Source organism: Equus quagga, chromosome 5 (genome assembly GCF_021613505.1).
Source record: "Equus quagga isolate Etosha38 chromosome 5, UCLA_HA_Equagga_1.0, whole genome shotgun sequence".
NCBI classification, from domain to species: Eukaryota; Metazoa; Chordata; class Mammalia; order Perissodactyla; family Equidae; genus Equus; species Equus quagga.
In genome coordinates this window covers 32,204,935-32,225,593 of record NC_060271.1, presented here as the reverse complement: position 1 = coordinate 32,225,593, position 20,659 = coordinate 32,204,935, and the positions used below count along the sequence as shown (strand labels likewise).

The window sequence follows — 20,659 nt, the reverse complement described above, 5'->3', positions numbered from 1 at the left end:
GGCGCTTGCATCCAGAGCAAAGACAGAGGGAGGGAGTGTCTGTATAGGTAAGGTGGAAGTCACAGTAACCTAGCCTCAGAAGTAGCATCCCATTACTTTTGCTATATGCTCTTCCTTAGAAGTGCAGGGCACAGGTTCAGCCCTAGGGCATGGATGCCTGGAGGCAGGGGTATTGGGAACCATTTCAGATGCTGCCTACCTCAGGTCCCCACTGCTGTCAGGGAAAAGGCCTTCTAAAGGAATTTCAGGCCAACTAACAAAAGCATGAAATGTTGGATAGATGGGGCCAAAAGGGATTAAGCATCAACTGATGTCTATCTCATTTGTTTATTATTTTTAAAATAGAAACGAGAAGAGTTAGTTTAGGTTCATGGAAGTTACTTATTCCAGTATACTCTTAATGTGGATTACTAAGCTGTGTTTCATCTAAGTTTACTTCTGTAGATGACCATAAAACATAGGACCCCTTTTTTTATTTTAATTTAGCTTTATAGAGCCATTCTGTGATCAGGAAACAAGCTAAAGCAAAGCCAAGAAACACCGAGTCTAACTCACTTATAATTCCTGTTTATTTGGGAGGAGGGGAGAGAGACAAAATATCTCTAAACAGAGATTTTAAATATATAATCACTACCAGAATTTATAATTGTCTGACTGAACTTTGCAAGTGTAGATATTCATGAAATCCTTCCATGTCATGTGTGTGTATAGAAAACCCTAACTTTTTGCTCTCTAAGGACTTTTGTGAGAAAACCCTGTTTTCTTTTATGGTATCAGCACTACAGAGCATCAAAGGTAGGTGCTAGTTTTGCTAAATAGAAACATAAAGATTATACATGTGAAATGAAGTTTTGGTTCCAGATTTTTTTCAAATAAATTCATTATTGCTAAAATAGAAATATTAATCCTGCCTTCCAATTGGCCCTCCTCCCATTTGTGTGAAAGATGTTAATTTTGTTTATTTCACCCCTGGAGTTGATATTTTAGTACTCTAGGTTTGGAAGAGTCGAGATGGCAAGCTCTGTTTTAGATGTGTGGTGTCGAGACCTCGGGAGGGTCAGGCAGATCTAGCAGAAACTATGGTTCTAGATTTAAATGGAAAGCTTAGGATTAGAGAGCTGGCTTTCAGGGTTATCTGCGTAAAGGTGACAGTTAAAGCTATACATGGGAGAGCTTTTCAAAGGGAGAGATTAAAGTGAGAAAAAAAAAGAGTTGAGACCAGTCTTAGGTACGGCTTATGGTTATGGATTTGGAAGAAGAACCAGTAAGGAAGGCTGGAAAAGAGTGGCCAGAATGATGAGTGTTTATCCAGAATGCTTCAGTGTTGTGAAGTCCGAGGGTTGTGATGCAGAGGCAATAGTAAGGCCAGATGCCACAGAAAAGGTCCAGTACGTGGGGATCCAACTGTTGAGGGCCTTCCTTGCCAAATCCAAGGAGCGTGGGGTTCTTGTGGCTGGCTAATCTCTTTTTCTGGGTACTTGTGTTCCACAGACCATAATGGGATGTCTTGAGGGTGAAGAAGGACATGCAGCATTCCAGAGAATCCTGGATAAAGTAAGAGATGAGAGCCTGGATGTTCAGACTGTCGTGTCCCTGTTGAGGCTGTACCAAGATTCTAACCCTGCAGTAAAGACAGCGCTGTTAGACAGCAAGCCGGAGGATGTAGAAGCAGTGCGGCCAAAAGGTAGGAGGAAGCCTGTCCCCCCGAGTCACTGAGCTTTGTTCTGGGAAGATGCTGTAAGGTTGGCTCCAACCATACATGTCTTCAGTGGCTTGGTTATTGTTAAGTGATTTTCGCATAAATTCTACATGTAATGCCAGAAGCTGCGTGTTAAATACATACAAACTAAATTTGAATCTCCATTTCTATCCCCTAGTTAACTAGTCTGACATCTTGCAGTTGGAATCAATGTTCTCCTGCCCTTCAAAAAGCCACCCATCCAAATCGATGTTCTGAGTGCCCAGGGTGAGCTGGTTCGCCGACAGCACTTAAAGGCTGAAGTTTCTCTCATTTGGGTTAGGTACAAAGCAGTGGCCTTGCCAACCAGAAGTTAACCTCTGGCTGGCTCTGCAGCTTTGTGTTTCGACAGATAAATGAAACATTTTTCCTTTCATAGAGTTTAAACAGAATAATAAAGTATTTTTCTCTCCAAAAAGAGATTCTGCATTCGGGTGCTCAGCATAGGCTGAGAATCACTTTACTATTCTGTTAGATCTCTCCTGACAAACCATGCTGTCATTTTCTTCAAGTTGACTCGCTGCTCTTGTGCGTCTCTAGCTCTTCCTCCCCCAGGGAGCACGGAGGAGGGAAAGACCTTGTCTGTTCTGTTGCTGGAACACAAAGAGGACCTGATCCAGTGTGTAACACAGCTGAGACCTATTGTGGAGTTCCTGGAAACAGCCAAGGAGGAATTCCTGCCTGGCCCTGAGAAAAGGGTAACTGTGTGGAGTATCTTCCTCCCCTCTGAATTCAGATAGCCCTTTCTTAAACCTCTTCTGTGGCACACAGCACTTTTTACCTTGCGGTATTTTTGTGTGTACTACATAGTAAGCCCCTTGAAGTTCAGATCTGGATGCACGCCTCTTTGTATCCCTTGTGGCAGCTCACTGCGGCCTTGCACATTGCAGCTGCACCCTGGTGTTTAGATGCATGGATGGATGGATATTCCCACTCCGACTCGATGAGTTTTTAGTATAAAACGGTTCCCCAAGAATTAAAGTGTTTGGCCACATTTGTAATTATTATGACACTTTTCCTCTTTACAGAAATGATAACACTGTTCATCTGTAGAAAATTGGGAAAACAAACGAAAAAAAATTCAAATCTCTCATCATCTCCCCACTCAGAGATGATCACTGCTGACATTTTAGAGCGTGTGCTCCCAGTCTTTCTGATTGGAATCATCCAGAGATGGGGTTATCATCCAGTTTTGTAACTTTGTTTTTTTTATTTAATATATTGTGAATACAGTTCCATACCTACAGTATGCATTTTGGTAGCTGTATTGTATTCTGTCTAATGGATGTGCCCTAATTCATTAATTCTTTATTTTGGGGTATTTGTTTCCAATATTTTGCTTTTCCAATATTTTGCTATTGTAAGTGATGTTGCAGAGAACATCCTTGCACTGAAATCTTTGCATACTTCTCAAATTATTTCCTTAGAATAATTTCTAGGAAGAGGAGCTTGGGAATCGAGAGTGTAAAAATTCTCAAGTGGTTGGTATACACTGCCAAAGTGCCCTTCAGGAAGGTTGTACCAATTTACTCTCCCACCAGCCAGCTACTAAAATCCTCGTAAAACTGCTGGCATGACTTCTCAAGTCAACTAGATAACTGTGTTTGTAGCTGTTATTGATTTCAACTTTGTGCTAAAAATATTTTTATATCTGGAAGGGAGGAGTAGGGACAGATAGAACTTTTGTGGCATCAGTTCTTAAAACTGTGAGAAGTGGCTTAAATGTTCAAGAGAGAAATTGTTTAGAAACAACTGGTGCAATGGCTGTGCACTGGGTCCCGAGTGATGACTGGATCCTGGATTTCTCTTTCTCAGCGATCATATACTGCTATTTTTTCGTATAAAATGGGAACAATCTTTAATCGCAGAATTATATTTTGCAAGTTATGTTTTTAAAATTTTAACTCCTTTGAACTTCTTAGAGAAAGATAATGTACAAAATAAGATTACACCCTTGTTTTCTCCTTAGACTTCAGATTAACGGTAATTTCAGGCACTCGGTTAAAGTAAGTTGCCATAGATCTAGAAGTACCTGACTCCCTGTTAGTGATTTCATTCGGTTACTCATTCGAACCTCTCCTTTTTTTTTTTAAACCTCTTCTTTATTAGCTAGATTGAACATGTCCTTTGAACTGTTTCATTATCTTGGTAAAACAGCATTTATGGGTAGAACCCAAATTCAGCCTCATTTTCTGCAGCAAGACAGACCCACTCATTTTCTTCTGTCACTTTCAGTTTACTTGACAGAAAGGGCTGAAGCAGAAGAACTTAAATTAGTTATAAATCACAAAAGCACTCCTTAGGATTGGGGTTCCACCAGAGCTTCATTAAGCTGCTCCTTCTCACGCAAATTGAAGCAAAGTAATAAAGCGGGAGTGTCGAGGTGAATGTTGATTGACTAGTCACAGCGCCTTGACAGCATGTGGAGCATGCACTCAGAACTTTTAGAACTGTGCCATCATCTGGAATGATGCTAGTCGGGGTGCATGGCCCTTGTGTATACACACCTTTGGTTCTGTAAGAAGTGGAAAATAGCAATGTCCTTACTTCAGGATTAGAAACAGGTACAAAAGTAGCACTTAGTACAGCTGCCGTTTATTTATCACTTGCTGTGTGCCAAGCAGTGTGCCGAGGGCCGTTTAAACATCGCTAAATGCTACCCTCGTGGCAAGTTTATTAAGTCATGGATAGTACCCTGACTTTACAGATGAGGAAGCAGATGCTTGAGAAGGTTACGCAACTCACCCAAAGACACAGCTGCTTGGGGCCAAACTGGAAGCCAGACTTCTAAACAAAGTATGTTCTTTTAATGTGAGTACAGTAACCACTGTGCATACTGCTTCCTGATAATATCAAGAACCACTGCCATTTAAAGATCACGTATGTCCTAGGAGTTATGTTACTCTACAAAAAACAACCTCATTTTATAGAATCCTCATAACAACTACACAAGAGTTGATATTGTTATCTTCTTTTGCACATGAGGAAAATAAGGTTCAAAGAATTAATAACTTGCCTAAGGTCACACAGGCAATAAATTTAGAACTTGTGTTCTAACTAGCCCTGTGTGTCTTTGAAGCCCATACCCACTCTTTATAGTATCTGGCTGCCTCATTATGTATCAGATTATTGCGTAGGAACCAAGAGGTAGCAGTGAAATCAGTATGGTTTTTAGATAAAAGCTCTTAAATTTTAAATTGTGATTCATTTAGTAGAAATCTAATATATATTAGACCTTAAACAGAGAATGACTATGTTCTGTACTGACAAGGAATATGACAACTTGATTTATAATATATACATTCCTTTCATATATGTAAAACCAATTTGGTTTTCTAGCTAAGTTCATTATTTTAAAATGGGAGTTAATTTGATAATGCCATCCTCTGGCATGCTACCGTGACTTATCTGCTTGACTGTTTTTCCTGAGAGCTGGCATTTTCCCAAAGGAAAGCTCAAAATTCAGTTACTATGAATCTGTAGATTACGTGTATTAAAATAATTCCCCATATTATCAGCTTCATGAAAACTGAGTTAGCATATTGAGTCATAATCCATTAGGAACAGTTCTATTGTAATAGGAAAATATCTGTAAAATAGCTGTCACATGTTTTATTTTTCAACCTTTTGCTGAAGCCCTGTGCCCTCTTGACTCAGAACATCCCCTAGCACACAAAGGAAGAAGAAGGGAGTGGAATTGTAGGATGATGGCTGGAGCTGATGTATGTGGCTGTTGAGAATGAGAAGGGTAGATAATAAAGAATCCACAAGAAAAGTAATCCAGAAATGCACATTTAAGCTATTATTTTGGAGGCCACGGACTAATGTATAAATTATCTGGGTATTCAGGTTGCTATGCAAATTACAAAAGGAAGGAAAATAATAGAATTGCTCTGAAATTACAGTCTGTATGACTGTCGTGTACTTTACTGAACAGAGATTGAAGAACACTGTAAGTGTATTAGTTGCCAGTCTGTTTCTCAATCTTGGTGTCTGAACGAACTAAATCTAAGGAATCAGGTTAGACGTAAGCCACTTGCTCTGTCCTATGGGCCTAGTGTAAGAATATCTTCACAAAATGCAAACTGTTGAAGGCAAAGAATGTACTCAGACCTGCAATTGAGAAAGAAAGATTTTCATAGAGCTGTTTTTCTGGAGACTGTTTTGGATTTTATTGAAATAGAATAAGGAAGAGACTATGAAAATAGTGCTAGAGACCAGCAGAGGAGGACCTGGAGACAGGGCATCATGTAATGCCATCTTGCTAGGTTTTCCAGTGGTGTGTCAGGTACATTTAGAGTTGCCAGTAACTGGTGTCTGGTTGATTGCTTGCCACTGCAGGTGATTCTGGATTGCTGTGAGGGCAGAAAACCCAAGGAGACAATAGAAAATTTGTTGCACAGGATGTCTGAAGAGAAGACCCTTGCTGCTGAGAGTTTGGTAAAACTCCTTCAGGCTGTGAAGATGACATTCCCAAACCTGGGCCTTCTGCTGGAGAATTTGCAGAAATTAGCCGCTTTGCCGAGCACCACAGGTATTAGTTAATTGTGGACTCTCTGGACTGGAAACCCTCCTACGGAAAATTATAGCTTCACACACCCTTTTGGTTCCATGCTGGGCGTGTAAGACAATGTTAAGAAATGCCATTGCAAAACAGAAACTGGCTGCAACAAACCAGTGATTCTCAATATTTCTGGAGCTCAGATCTGAAATCTGAGTTACTCATGTCCATGAAGCTCCCTCATGATGCTCCTGTGGTTCAGGGTTTGTTTAAGAGTGGCTTTCCCAGGGCTGTCACTTGTCAACTGCGAGCACCTAAGGAGCAGACAGGCTCACACAGCACGTGATTTTGACGAGCCGTGTTGACAAACGTGAGCAGCAGACACTCAGATCTTGATTTCCCCGTTCCCATTGGAGTGCTGTTTGGTTCCAGCAGTCCCCAAAGCTACCTCTCAGTCCATTCAGTTTGGGGAAATGAGTGCACATCCTGTGCCTTAGGAAAACAGCCCAACTCTAGCCAGTTCTCACCCATCCCGGAGCATGGGAGGCTGAGATGGTTTTCAGAAAAAGGATGTTTGGGAAATCAGAGAACTTTTTTTCTAGCTTATAAAAGTAATATATATTTATACAAACTTGAACAATTTAAAAATTAAAGAAGAAAATAACCTAAAATCCTACCGCTCAATTATATCAATATTAACACACTGACATATTTTATCACATTATTTTTCAATGTTGAGATACCCTACCGTATTTTATAACTTTACAATTTCCCCCATTTAACAGTATCACATAAACGTTCTCCTCCACGTTTCAAAAATCTCCCTATAATCCTATTTTTTGAAGGCTGTGTAGTTTTCCATCATAAGGATGTATATGTATAAGGACTCATGCCGTTGTTTGGGGCACATGTGGCATAATGGTGAAGACTGTCAACACTGTCTGGGTTTGCATCCTGACTCTTTCTGTAGCTGTGTGACCTGAGCAAGTGGCTTAACTTTTCTGAACCTCATTCTCTCCTCTGTGAGATGAGGATAAGAGTGGTACCTGTCACGTTCGTTTTTGCGTCTATGAGATAATACACGTGAAACGTTTAGCACAGTGCCTAGCACATAATAGGCACTCAGTAAATATTAGTTATCTTCATCATCATCATCAAAAATTATGCTATGACAGATATCTTTGTACATAGATTTTTTTGCCTTCAGATAATTTCTTAAGTTAAATTCCCAGAAGTGGAGTTACTGGGCCAAAGAGAATAAATTTTTAAATATCTGCAAAGCTAAAGGAAGTGGCTGATAGTTTTGATTTTTCTTTACTTTCAAATAATATGATCTCTTAAAAGAGTACCTGACAGATCGGCTCTGAGGGCATGTACACAGCAGAATGGTGGGTCAGCTCCACTCCACAGTCCCGACTCACGCCTGCGTGTGTGTTGGAGCGCCACATGGATCCTTGACCTCAGGCTTGCCGACTCACACCCCTTGAATCTGTGCGTCTGCATCTCTTACAAGTGCAGCCTTCTAATTACCCCCCTGTTGAGCCATCGCTAGCTTCTACCACTGGGCGCTAACTTTCAAAGTGTTAGTGGTTTTGTGACCCTGAAGCACCAGTGATTAAGTGTAGACCACAGGAGAGCTGAACACGTGTACGAGGCCCCAAGCCAGGAGCTGAGCTTGCTCCGCGGATGAGATGGAGCTCTTGCTGCTCTCTCTGCCTCTCTCATCTGTAAGCCCTCGTCTTTTGTAGGAGAAGCCCTAAGGCGGCTTCAAATGTTATTGTTTTGCTAATATCCTTACAGTCCAAGCAAGTGCGGATGATTATGGGACTGAGCTGTTGAGACGATATCAAGAAAACCTTTCTGAGATTTTCACTGACAACCAGATGTTACTAAAAATGATCCCACGTGTGAAGAGTTTAGCCTCTGGAGACAGAGAGGTAAGGGAGACGGAGGGAGGGAGGGTAAAATGAGAGAATAGCAAAAAAAAAAAAAAGAATACATATATATATATTTTTATGTATATGTATATATATTTTTTCTCCCCAAAGCCCCAGTACATAGTTGTATATCATAGTTGCAAGTCCTTCTAGTTCTTCTATGTGGGACACCACTAAGCATGGCTTGATGAGTGGTGCTAGGTCTGCGCCAGGATCCGAACTGGCAACCCCAGGCTGCCCAAGCAGAGTATGCGAACTTAGCCACTCGGCCACGGAGCCAGCCCCCTAAATATATTCATATCTTGTATAAATATACACACACAGCCATGTTGAGAAATGCTAAAGGGTCAGTAGAGAAGGAGAAATAGAAGGTAACTCAATTTCTAAGGCAGAGTGACAAGTAGGATAGTTGTAATTTCTGCAGTAATAAGGAAAGGCATTGACGAGGAAGAATGAAGAACCTTGTCATGTATAAAAACCTCTCAGGTTGAGAGAGGTGAAGGATGTTGAAGAACTCCTCCCCAGAAGTACGTTCACTGTAACCCAGGACTCAGAACTCTGCAGCCAGGCCAGTGGCTGCAAAGTCCCTCACGTGTGTGTTTGTGCTGCATCTTGAAGGTCATGGAGAAGCTTGTGCAGCGTGACTCTGGTTCGGGCGGTTTCAGTTCCCTGGTGTCAGCAGTTCTAGAGAAGCAGACTCTCTCTGCGGCAGCCGTTTGGCAACTGCTGCTGGAGGCTCAGGAGGCAAAGAGCTGCCCACTGAACCTGCTCGTGGAGGAAATACGAAGGGAGCCTGGGGCCGATGCTTTCTTCCGAGCAGGTAAGTCACTGACCTCTGTCGTGGCTCTGCCCCTGCTAGAGATTACTGTCAGTCTTGCCAGAAAACAGACATGCTCTCCTATGGTAGTCTTCCACATCCCTACCATCAGAAGTAAGGACTGACCGTTTTGTTCAAGCACATGGGAGTGTGTAAAGCTTTTTAAATAAAATATGCAGTAAGTATTCTAAGCTTACGTTAATAATTATCCTCTGATTACAGTGCCATTTGCCATTTTCCTCACTTCCAACCCCAGCCCTCACTCCCAAGAGAAGATAGGTGAAGTGTATTCTTATTATGAAGAGTTGAGTTGAGAAAAGGTGAAGTGAAATGCTCATCGTTTCATTAATGAGTCTCCAATCCCTCTTTCTTTCAGTGACCACCCCACAAAGTGCTGCCTTAGAAGCTGTCCTGAGACATCACAAACTGATCCTGGAGGCCATCCAGCAAAGGACTGAACTCAAGGGCTTTCCCTCAGAGGACGAGAGCCTGGTGGACACTGTGAAAGAGGTGTGGTGGGGAACTCTTTGTTTCAGAGAGTTTTACGGAGTCCATGCCTGGGACTGTCTCGCTCCTGAGGGAGGAACCGATTCTCTGGAGCTCCTGCTGTGCACCGGGCCTGCTGAGCTAACAGTCGATAACTCTTTTGCTCTTGCAGCCCTCCCAGCTCTAAGTGGCTGGCGATGTCATCCACACTTTTACAGATAAGGGAACTCAGGCTCAAGGGCTTCAGTGACATGTCTGGGATGCTCCATCTGGTCAGAGATGAAGCCAAGATTTGAACCCCGGTTCATGTGCCTCAAACCTAGATGTACTCCATTTGGCTGAACCTGGGTAAACTCAGAGGGAACCATGATGCTGCTCTCTAACGCGTTCTAAGAGGCAGCTTCTTTCAGAGAAAGGAAAGTAAAACTGCTCTTATTACATGCACTAGTCTGGCTTCTAGAAAGAGCCAAGATAAACATAGATAGAACAAAGCTTTTGCCCATATGGGGTAGCAAATAGTGCCAACTCATTTTCTGTAATGCTTCTCACAGTGTGGCCAGCATCCCAGAAAAACCAGGTGGGCACTGGGGGGGCATTCATGGATGTCCAGTCCAGGATCATGTGTGTCTTGAGTGGGGAAGAATTATAAAGGAACATAGAGTTAAAGTACACGCTTACCTGTAGCTCCTTTTGATCCAGGTAAGGCACAGAAGATGTGCAGAAGGGCTGGTTTCTAACTGTCTGCACAGGTGACAGCGCCCCCTTAGTCTGACTCTGAGATGGGAAGAAGATGGCACACACTTCTGTGTGGCTTCAGAGGAGAGATTGTTCTGCTGGACTCTCCACTGTGCCTCGTACTTCAGAGACGGGGCTTCTGCGGTTGATCAGCCTTAGCCTCACTAATTAGTCTCATGCGTGCCTCCAGAGACATCAGGTTTATTTAGATAGACTTAAAAAGAGCAGAAGTAAAATATCTTCGAAAGCGAAAATTCCGTTTGGCCATCTCTGGATGGTTTAGCCTTATTTTCTCATGTACTGACTCTTTCGGCTGATAGCTCTAATGTTCTGAAAGAGGACGGCTTTGAAATAATATTCTTGGCCTCTTTAAAGCCCCTGTTTGAACCTTTAAAAAGCTGTTTCTTTATGAAAGAAAATGATGTTTAAAAGGGTACATCTAAGTATCTAAAAATGTGAAGCCACTGATCATGCAGAATTACTCCAGACATTGATATATCGTGAAAAATTATCTTGATCTTCAGGATAGAAATGGCAACAACCAAATCCTATAGTTTTCTTAGCTTTTATTATTAAGATCTAGAAAAGTTCTTTGGGTGACTCGTGGTTTCTGAGCAGCTGTTCCTCATAGAAAATACTTAATGCTTCCTTGCTTACACCTTCTCTATATTTGCGCATTTGTCTTGACATGTGCCCTTTTTTGTGTTGTTAGTTTCCTTGTTTTTTGGAAAAGAGGGCTCTCTACCACATTTATCACAAGAAATATAAACTTGTTATAGATGGAGCAATGCCTTCCTGAAATTAGCTTTTTTTTAAAAATTTGAAAACCATGGAGAAAATCTGCTGATACTAACCACAAGCCTTTGTCTCATGGTATTCATTTAGATTCTGAGCGTTTCCTCTGAGACAGCCAGCCCCGAAGCCTCTCTGAGAGCAGTGCTGAGCAGAGCCATGGAGAAATCCGTCTCGGCCATTGAAATATGTCACCTCCTGTGCAGCATCCACGGATCTTTCCCCAGCCTGCAGCCTGTCATGCGGGAGTTAGCACACGCTGGTAAGACCAGGGGTAGGGTCCTGGCAGGCCCCCAGGTTGTTTCCTTGTTGACGAGAAGAGGCAGCACTTCATCCATCACCACCTTATTTATTTATTTTATATGCTCTCAATACTTAGAAAAGTCATAGACATAGATGTAAAATGATGCTATTTGTGTTTACAAGAAAGTAAAGATGATGATATTGCTTGAGAGTTTTATGAGGGTTCCAAGTAGTCTTCATTCTCCTCTAAGAAGAAAAGTTAGAAAGCAAAGGAGAAACAGAGAGAATTCCCAGAGCCATGAGATATCTCTTCTCCGCAGGTTTCCTTACTCAGGAAAATGGAGAGGAAGGGTGGAAGGTGAGTAATACATTTCACCTTGAAGCCAATGACAAAGCAGATGAAAAGGCGGCTGAGCCAGCTGAAGAAGACCGCCAGTCTGGGAAGCAGAACGAGCAAGGAGAGGCTGGCTCCTTGCCAGAACAAGAGAACGACACGTCTGCCTCCCCAGACTCTGCCAAGAAGAGCTTCATCTGTAAGGCCTGTGACAAAAGCTTCCATTTCTACTGCCGCCTCAAGGTGCACATGAAGCGCTGCCGGGCAGCCAAGAGCAGACAGGTGCAGTGTAAAGAGTGTAACGAGACCAAGGATTCTAAGAAAGAGCTGGAGAAACATCAGCTGGAAGCCCATGGTGCAGGTGGAGAGACTGACGTCCCCAAGAAGAAGAAGAAGAGGCTCCCGGTGACGTGTGACCTCTGTGGAAGAGAATTTGCTCACGCCTCAGGTACCTTCGAGAAGGCGAAGTACTAGGGAATGGTAACGCTGAGTACTGAGTCTGGATTCCAGGCCTTGCCTCTGGTTGTTTGCAATAGGGCTGTGGATGTGCTTAGAAAATAGAGCAGCTTCCAGCAGAGGCAGGCGAATGTTTAGAGAAGAGCGTGAGCTTTGGAATCGGCTCCCTGAGCTTTAATTTCCCCGTCTGTTAAAAAGGCACCCTGAGACCACCTACCGTTTTGGATTGTTATAAAGATTTAAGATAATGTAGCTCAACACCTAGTACGGTGCCTACACTAGAGTTAGTACTCAGAGACTTGTGGCAATTATTACTCATAATAATAACCAGCTGTTGAACATCTGACTCTTTGGTTTCCACGTAGCACTTGTTTCTTGACAATAGACAAGAATTACGGAAACCACGGGATGTATGGTTGGACTTATTTTCCCTTGCCCCGATGTTGGATAAACCTAATGAAACATAAAAGTGAGTTTTGTTTCACTCTTTCTGGGTGTCTGGGTCCTCTTTAAGAGAGAGAGAGCGTAGGACAGGTAAACCCACAACACCTCATGCCTGGTCCAACCAGGAGTGGGACTGAGGTGACTTTCAGAGTGCCGGGTGGTGGGCAGATGGGCAGCGCAGCTCTCTGAGGTCAGAGTGCACACGGCCCAGTGTCCTGTGGTCCGTGCTGTGCTTCCTCTTGAGACCTGGCCTGAGACAGTGCTGTTGTGTCTCCTTATGCTGCACTCAGCGGTGCTTACTGCTGTCTCTCTGGTCCCTGGCCCGGCTTCCCTAGGCATGCAGTACCACAAGCTGACAGAGCACTTTGACGAGAAGCCTTTCTCCTGTGAAGAGTGTGGGGCAAAGTTTGCAGCCAATTCTACCCTGAAGAACCACCTTCGCCTCCACACTGGGGACCGCCCATTCATGTGCAAGCACTGCCTCATGACCTTCACTCAGGCCTCTGCCCTGGCCTACCACACCAAGAAGAAGCACTCAGAAGGTAAGGCGTGGAGACTTTCTTCATCTCTGCTGCATACTTTACCTATTTGAGCTGCTTGAAAGCCTGTTTGGAATTAGGCATGATATATATCTCAAGGAGATTAAAACAAAACAGAACACAAAACTTCTAGGTACACACCAGGACTGCTTATGTGCACAGGCACTTAAGATGCTGATGGTGAGAGGCCCTGAAGAGAGGCCGGCTAACACGGGTTGATGGCATTATAGCTAGAGAATTTACATAACGCCAGGAATTCTGTGGGCTTTGAGGTGGCGTTCACGCATGAGAAATCCTTGGTTGAGCCCCTGCTGTGGATGGGGCAGTGGCAATGCTGAGTGACTAAGCTGGAGTCCCTCTGCGCACAGAGCTGGGGTCTAGAGTGTCTAGTAGAGAGATAGTTGCGGGGCAGAGCCATGGGGGAGGAACATGAAATGCTACCAGGGAGACACGGAAGAAGGAAGTAGGGGTTTCTAGTCCAGTCAGAGAGGAGGGGTGCATCGTCAGGTAAGGCTTCTCAGAGAATTCTCTGTATTGTTTGGAGCATGTATATGTAAGTCCTAGCGCCACCATCGTCTCACCTGGATTGGTGTAGCCCCTCACTGGTCTCCTGGCTCTCACTACGTCCCTGGACAGTGAGCTCAGTACACAGGCCCAAGGGGGCCTTTTGAAACTAAGCCGTATCCTGTTGCTTCTGTGCTCAAAACCCTACGAAGGCTTTTTGCCTCGCTCAGTGTGAAATCTGAAGGCTTCACGACAGCCTGCTGGGCCCCAAGTGAGCAAATCCCCTGGCGCCTCTGACCTCAGTTCTTACTGCTGTCCCCCCACCGCCCTGTTCTCCCGCTGCAGCCTCCACGTGAGGCCCCACACCTGCAGGGCCCCTGCTGCAGGGCCCATGTTCCCGCCGTGCCCTCTTCTTGGAGGGCTTTCTCTTCAGACACCTCCGTGCTTCTCTCCTCACCCCCTTCCAGTCGTTACTCCCACTTCCCTTCGCCCTGAGTCCTTTTCCTGCCCACCCTCTATAGAATCTCGGTGACTCAGCCCCAGGTTCCCTGCATGGTGCTTAACATCTGAGTTATCTACTTTAGTAATTTACTTTGTTTAGAGTCAGTCTCCCCCATTAGAATGTAAGCTCCATGAGGGTAGAGCTGGTGGTCTTTTTTTGTTGCACTGCTGTATCTGTCGCCCTCAGAATAGTACTCAGCAATAGCCAGCCCTCAGTGAACACATTACTGAGTGAATGAGTCTCTGCAGCTCTATTCTAGGCACTGGGGATGGTGAGACTAGGTGCACCCTGCTCTCCTGGAGCTTACGTTCCACTGGGTAGAACAGAGCTTCAGCAAATAAATTCAGGTAGTAGTAATTGCTATCAAGAAACTAAAGCAGGGTAAGCGGCAAGAGGACAGGGTTGGGTGGGGCCCTATTTCTATCATCAGAAAAGGCCCCTGAGAGATGAGAGCTGAGCAGAAACCCAAATGAAGTGAGAGATGGAAGCAGTGGAAGATCTAGAAGAGCATCACAGTGCAGAGCCCCCTCCACGGAAAGGGGCCTTCCCGGTGTGAGAGGCCAAAGAAAACTAGAGGGGCCAAAGCAGAGTCAGCGAGGGAAGAGTGTTGAGAGGTGAGCTCAGAGGGTCACCAAAGGCAGATCTCGGAGGGTCTTACAAGCCAGGGTGAGGACTTTGGTTTTTACACGAAGTGTTTTAGTTTCTATTGCTGCTCTAAAACATTACCATGAATAGTGACAATTCAGTGTATTATCTTACCCTTTGGAGGTTAAAAGTCCAAAATGAGTCTTATGAAGCTAAAATCAAAGTTTTGGCAGAGTGTGTTCCTTTTGGAAGCTCCAGGGGAGGATTTATTCCTTGCCTTCCCAGCTTCTGGAGGCTGCCTGCTTTCCTTGGCTCGTGGCTGCATCACTGTAGCCTCTACTCTGTCACAGGCCTCCTCTGACTCCTTCCTCCCCGTACAAGGACCCTCGTGATTACAGTGGGCCTGCTTGTGCAGTCCACGATAAGTTTCCCACCTCAAGGGCCTTAGCTTAATATCATCCACACAGTGCCTTTTGCCACGTAAGGTAACAACATTTACTAGTTTCTGGGATTGGGGTATGGACATCTTTGGGGCCGTTATTCTGGCCACCACAGGAAGCCACGGGAGGGTTTTGAGCAGAGGAGTGATAGGATCTGATTTACATTTGTCAGAGTTAATTCTGGCCACTCTGGACATTCAGCTGTAATAGGGCAAGAGCATAATGTAAACAGGGAGACAGGAGTGTTGCAGTAGTCCAGTGTAGAGGTGAGGGTTTTCAGCTAGAGCTGTGCTAGGGTCGGGCCGGGGGCGGGGAATGTGTGAAAACGTTCAGTTTGCAGGATATGTTGTTGAAAGTGGAAGTGAAGGCACTGATGATGGATCGTGACGGGGGTGAGGGAAAGAGGAGTTCAGGATGCTTTGGGGTTTTTGGCATGAGCAGCTGAGTAAATGATGCTGCCGTTTACTGAAGCGGGGGAAATTGGAGTGTGTATTGTGTGCGTGTGTTTTGGGGTGGTGGGGACAGAGAGGAGCCCTGTTTTGGATATGATAAATTTGAGATACCTATTAGACCTCCAGGTGGAGAAATAGAGTGACAGGCAGTTGGATATATGAGTCTGGAGTTCTGGGGAAAGCTGGGAGCTAGAGATATAAATGGGGAGCTGTCAGTGTACTGATGGGATGTAAGGCTCTGAGATAAAACCATCCAGAAAATGAAGTCAGAGAAGGCGGCCAAGGACTGACTACTCGGCTTCTCAATAATTTCAACTCTTGATTCAAGAAATACTTTTTTTCCTAAGAAAATCTGCTTTCAAAGCCCAATATATAAAAAATGAGGTCAATTGCTCTAGTTGAAGTGGGCCACAGGATTTGTGGGGGTCTGGCCCTCACCTCATTGATTTCCCCACTTCTCTATTGGCCCATAAGGGAGCTTGGAGGAACTCTTGATCTAGCGTTTTTTACAAATGCCAGTTTTCCAGACTTGCTCTTTACCTGTATTTTCTAATAGTTTTTGGCAGTCTGGTCATTATATTCTCATTATGTGCTTGAGAAAATAGAGAAGCCAAGTGGTTTGTAATAACTTTACAGCAAGTCACTGGGGGACAGCTTTCACTCTTCTCTGACTCCATGTCTCTCACCTGTGTGTGCAATTGCGATTCCACACTGTATATGTCACAAGGGATCCAGATTCACATATTTCTGGGCACAAGGGTATATCTGCTTCCTGGGAGTGGAATGAGCTCCTGCATACTTGTGTGGGCTGGTGAACAGATGGGGAATCTTGTGTCCTTATCCCTCAGGGTGAGGAGACCACACTGAGGCCCTCTCTGTGATCACCTGTGTTTGAGGTGCCATCTGATAGGATGGCTCAGCCCTCTCACTCGGTATTTACAAATTGCCTGAGGTTTTAATGTCATCTCCCAGGTTATATTTGCCTGACACCTGCCTCAGAATGTGATTTGGTTTTAGGAATGCCATAAATGTGTAGTGCTGGCTCTAATAAACTCATGTATATTTCCAGGAAAAATGTACGCATGCCAATACTGTGATGCTGTGTTTGCCCAGTCCATTGAGCTATCCCGCCACGTGAGGACCCACACTGGCGACAAGCCGTACGTCTGCCGGGACTGTGGCAAGGGCTTTCGGCAAGCCAATGGCCTCTCCATCCACCTGCACACCTTTCACAGTATGTACTGAGATTGTGCATGTAAGGCATCCAGCACCAGGCCTGGCCCTGAGAAGGCATGTAAAAATCATAACAGAAGTTGTCAGTTCACCAGAGTTGGGCCCCATTAGTGCCTTCCCCTCCCCTGTTCTCCTGCAAAACCCAGAGTTCCTCATTCCTTTTTCAAGAAAAATCTCATTTTAACATGCCATTGTGTGACGCCTATTTCTCTGTCCAGGCTGTTTCCTTGTCTTCTTTTTAGCCCACCTGGCTCTGTTCGGCTGACAGAAGCAAATTCTGTTTGAAGGAAAGAACCTCTGTAACAGAAGGCTAGCAGAGCACCAGAATATTCCCATTAATAGAAGTCCACTGGGCTGCTATTTTCTACCCTGACCCTCCTTCCCCAACTCTCATCTTATAGTCATACCTGCCTCTCCCCGTAGAAGCAACCCAGACACTGTCTGAGTTAACATATGCCAGTGTAAGTGGTCCCTGGTCACGTGCCCTTAAAAGCCTCTGCCCAGTGTTGTCTTCAAATGCCATTGTAGTCACTCAATTAGTAGGGTCTGCCCCCATCTTTCTCCCCTTCTTCTAGAACTGATAGAAAAAACACACGCTGGAAGGAAAAAGAAATTCTGTGATTCCTCATTAGATCATCGGGAACTCACCAGTACGGCGCTTGGCTGCTCACGTCCCGTCATCTTCAGCCGCTCCTGTTCCCACAGGAGTAATGAGCACAGCGCATCAGGGAGGCTAAGTGCTTGGGCTCTGAAACCACAGGCCTGGCCTTGAATCTTGACCTTCCGTTTACTCCCTTGAGGCCTTAAACGAGTTTCTTTACCTTTCTAAGCCTTCTATGCCCCTTCTGTAAACCAGAGAAAACACTGCTGCCACCTTGGACTGTTGTGAGAGTTAGTTAGATACCACCTGTAAAGCAGGACGCTCCGTGCCTGATATGTAGAAAGTGCTCAGCAAATGCCAGAGACTCTTACTGTTGGCAAAGCCACTCTCTCAGGTGTCATCATCCAAGCGAGTCTTTTTTGCATGCCATGCACCTTGCATCCCCTTCCTGCCTCCTCCCCTCCCCACCCCTGTTCCCCACACCCCAGTTTCTAGCTGTTAGCAAATACAGTGCCTCACAGACATGTGCCTCTGTCAACACATTCAAGTCTGTTGTCAGCCTGCCAACAAACGGCTTTGCCACAGCTTTCCAGTGTGCTCTGCATGTGGCTGCTGGACACTGGGCAAAGCAGGAGGAGTATAAAGTGCCAGCCCTTCCCCCAAGGAGTGTACAAGGCTGTCCAAAAACATCCAGTTGCAGTGGACTTCCAGATGAGTGAGATTTGGCTTGGACCCAGCGCCACAATTTTGATGTCCTCTCAACCTCTTTAAGTGACGTTCTGCTTTAGTCTCCTTTTCCCAGTAGCATTACATGGGAGTCAGGAAAGAGGAAGACAGCAATTTTCAGAATGTAAAGGACCCACAGTGTTTTGCCATGCCTTAGAGTATGTCCTCGGCAGCCAGCCCAGCTCCAGGCCCTCTCTCACTGACTGCTCCTCGCCTCTTTCCACAGGACCACATCATGGCTTGTGGAGAAATGCTTCAAAGTCTCTTAAAAGACATGTAAAACTGAGATTTCAAGAGCTCATGTCTACAGGGAAACTAGTTAATGATAGCAAAGGCTGCTGCCTATCAGAATTCCTGAAGTAATCAGTGCACACATGAGCTTGGCTCGTGGGTTGGGCCTTTCTTCCGGGCAAAGGATTTTATTACTAAAACATGTCACTTTCTGTTGCTTTCAGAAAAAGACAAGTTTCCTGCCATAGAGACGGCAAATACGTTCATCAGTGTTAGTTCTTTTTGAGGTCCCACTGAAGTGTCAGCACGTCCAGTTAAGCATGTAGCTGAGCATAGCCCTGGGAGTGAAAGCTGGGATTGTCACCCAGTTCAGCCACCTCCTACTCGTGCCGCTGGGCACTCTCTAAGCCTTGATTTCCCTAATTGGTAAATAGGACTGATAATAGAACCTACTCATAGCGTTATTGGAAGGATTAAGTGAGTTAGTATATGTAAGGTGCTATAAACATGCCTGTCATACAGCACTCCTTAAACTTTAGCTATGAAAATGTTTCATTGTTGAATCTAAAGTGGGGAGCATGGGGAGCATTCCTCCCCTCAGTCTACTGCTGACAATAGAGGGAAGGGTGATGCTCTGGGGAGTGTGTTGGAAATCTCCAAAGAGAATTAGAAAACTCAGAAAAGCCCACTGCAGACAGAGGAAGAGCAAGGGCAGTGCTCCCTGGAAAGCAGTAAAATAGAATTTAACTTGTAAGATGTAAAATGAAGAATGGAGGCGGACTATTTGATGCTACAGAGGTGGTTAATCCAGAGGCCTTGCAGGAACCCCTCCTCCTGGATGAAGGTGGGGTAGTCGGGCGATCGATGCACTGACTTCCGGCCCTTGGAGTCGCTGACCCCGCGTGCCTCTGAACAGGGTCTTACATCTGGGCTGTGAACAGCACCCCCATCTCGCTGACGGCTGCCTCTGGTGTTTCTCCCCCCCCTTTTGTGGATGCCCCCGTGGGACCAGACGTGGAGGATCCCTATGACTGCAAGAAGTGTAGGCTGAGCTTCCCCACCCTGCAGGACCACCGCAGGCACATCCACGAGGTGCACTCCAAGGAGTACCACCCCTGCCCCACGTGCGGGAAGATCTTCAGCGCCCCTTCCATGCTCGAGCGGCACATGGTGACCCACGTCGGAGGGAAGCCCTTCAGCTGTGGCATCTGCAACAAGGCCTACCAGGTGACCCCAGGCTCTGCTGGGAGCTCTTCCTCCGTGCCTCACCTACCCTCCCTGTGGTCTTCCTTGATTTCCGTGTTCGTGGTTTATGGAGCACGTCCTGTCTCCAGGGTTTGGCTGGTTCTCATGAGGAATGCGGCTTGTAATTACTCAGGTTCTCTAAGGTGACCTGGGCAGAGTAAGGCAGTGGGGGAGCTTTACCTGGAGCAGAGAGTTCTGAGACCTCTTCTCTTAGGTTTCAGCCTTGTCATGAACTGAGTGCTGCTTTTCCCCTTGGGTCTCACATTCTAGAGAACCTATTGACCCCATGTGTTGAGGAATGTGAGAATGACAATGGGGTGTGTAACACTGCCTGGAATTATCTTGTTTAGCACAATTATTGGGTTGTTTTTTTTAACTCCTGGGGAAGGACTCTGCTTTTTTTTACCTTAGAATTTGGTATGTAACTAAAGTGAAACCCCAGGTGAAACTAAAAGGAAACCACATCTATGAGAAACTCTAAAACTACAGAGAAAAGAATGGTCCTTAAAAAGAAGGTTGGCAGTGGATGTTAGCTCAGGGTAGATCTTCCTCAGCAAAGAAAAAAAGAATGAGCCTTGCTGGCATCTATAAGATTTGTATAAAGAGAGAAGCACAGTAGCTAATTTCAGCTCAACAAAAATTGAGAGCTAACTTTGTGCCAAGCCTTGTAAGTAAGACCTGGGCTTGGTCTCTAGGAAACCATGGAGTTGTAGGGAGATGGTCCCAAGGCTGCTCTGGAACCCAGGAAGGAGGGGGCACTTGCATATGGAGCAGGGACAGCACATGCCCCTTGCTCCAGCAGGCCTCTCTGCTGCACCTGGGCCTCTGACACAGTGAGATATAGCCCCAGAGGTCAAGAACAGATTCTCCAGTCGGAAGGCTGGGGTTTGAATCCTTTCCCACTGTTTACCTATTGTGTGACCTTGGGCAGGTCATTTAACCCCCTGTACCTCAGCATCCGCCTCACTGGACGGACTCTGACACCTCCCTCATAGGCTTGTTGTGCGGAGTGAGACTTTCTGAAGGACTTGGCTGAGCCGCCCTGTAGTGGCCTCGATGCATACACAGGTGCTTGTTCCCTTAAACACCAGCCTCTCCTCTCGTGTCAGCGTTCAGTG

At 45.3% G+C, this 20,659-nt stretch overlaps 1 protein-coding gene across 18 annotated transcripts in view; it reads left to right on the top strand.

Moving 5' to 3' along the window:
- ZBTB40 (zinc finger and BTB domain containing 40) overlaps window positions 1-20,659 on the top strand; it is a 76,987-nt gene that overhangs the window by 47,995 nt on the left and 8,333 nt on the right. For all 18 annotated transcript variants that reach the window (XM_046660912.1, XM_046660924.1, XM_046660920.1 and 15 more), the window contains 11 exons: window positions 1,492-1,684; window positions 2,279-2,436; window positions 6,080-6,272; window positions 8,040-8,176; window positions 8,795-8,996; window positions 9,370-9,503; window positions 11,100-11,268; window positions 11,570-12,031; window positions 12,819-13,025; window positions 16,575-16,739; window positions 19,309-19,523. In XM_046660912.1, the coding sequence (XP_046516868.1) occupies window positions 1,492-1,684; window positions 2,279-2,436; window positions 6,080-6,272; window positions 8,040-8,176; window positions 8,795-8,996; window positions 9,370-9,503; window positions 11,100-11,268; window positions 11,570-12,031; window positions 12,819-13,025; window positions 16,575-16,739; window positions 19,309-19,523 (2,235 nt within the window). The remainder of the gene's footprint in view (window positions 1-1,491; window positions 1,685-2,278; window positions 2,437-6,079; window positions 6,273-8,039; window positions 8,177-8,794; window positions 8,997-9,369; window positions 9,504-11,099; window positions 11,269-11,569; window positions 12,032-12,818; window positions 13,026-16,574; window positions 16,740-19,308; window positions 19,524-20,659) is intronic.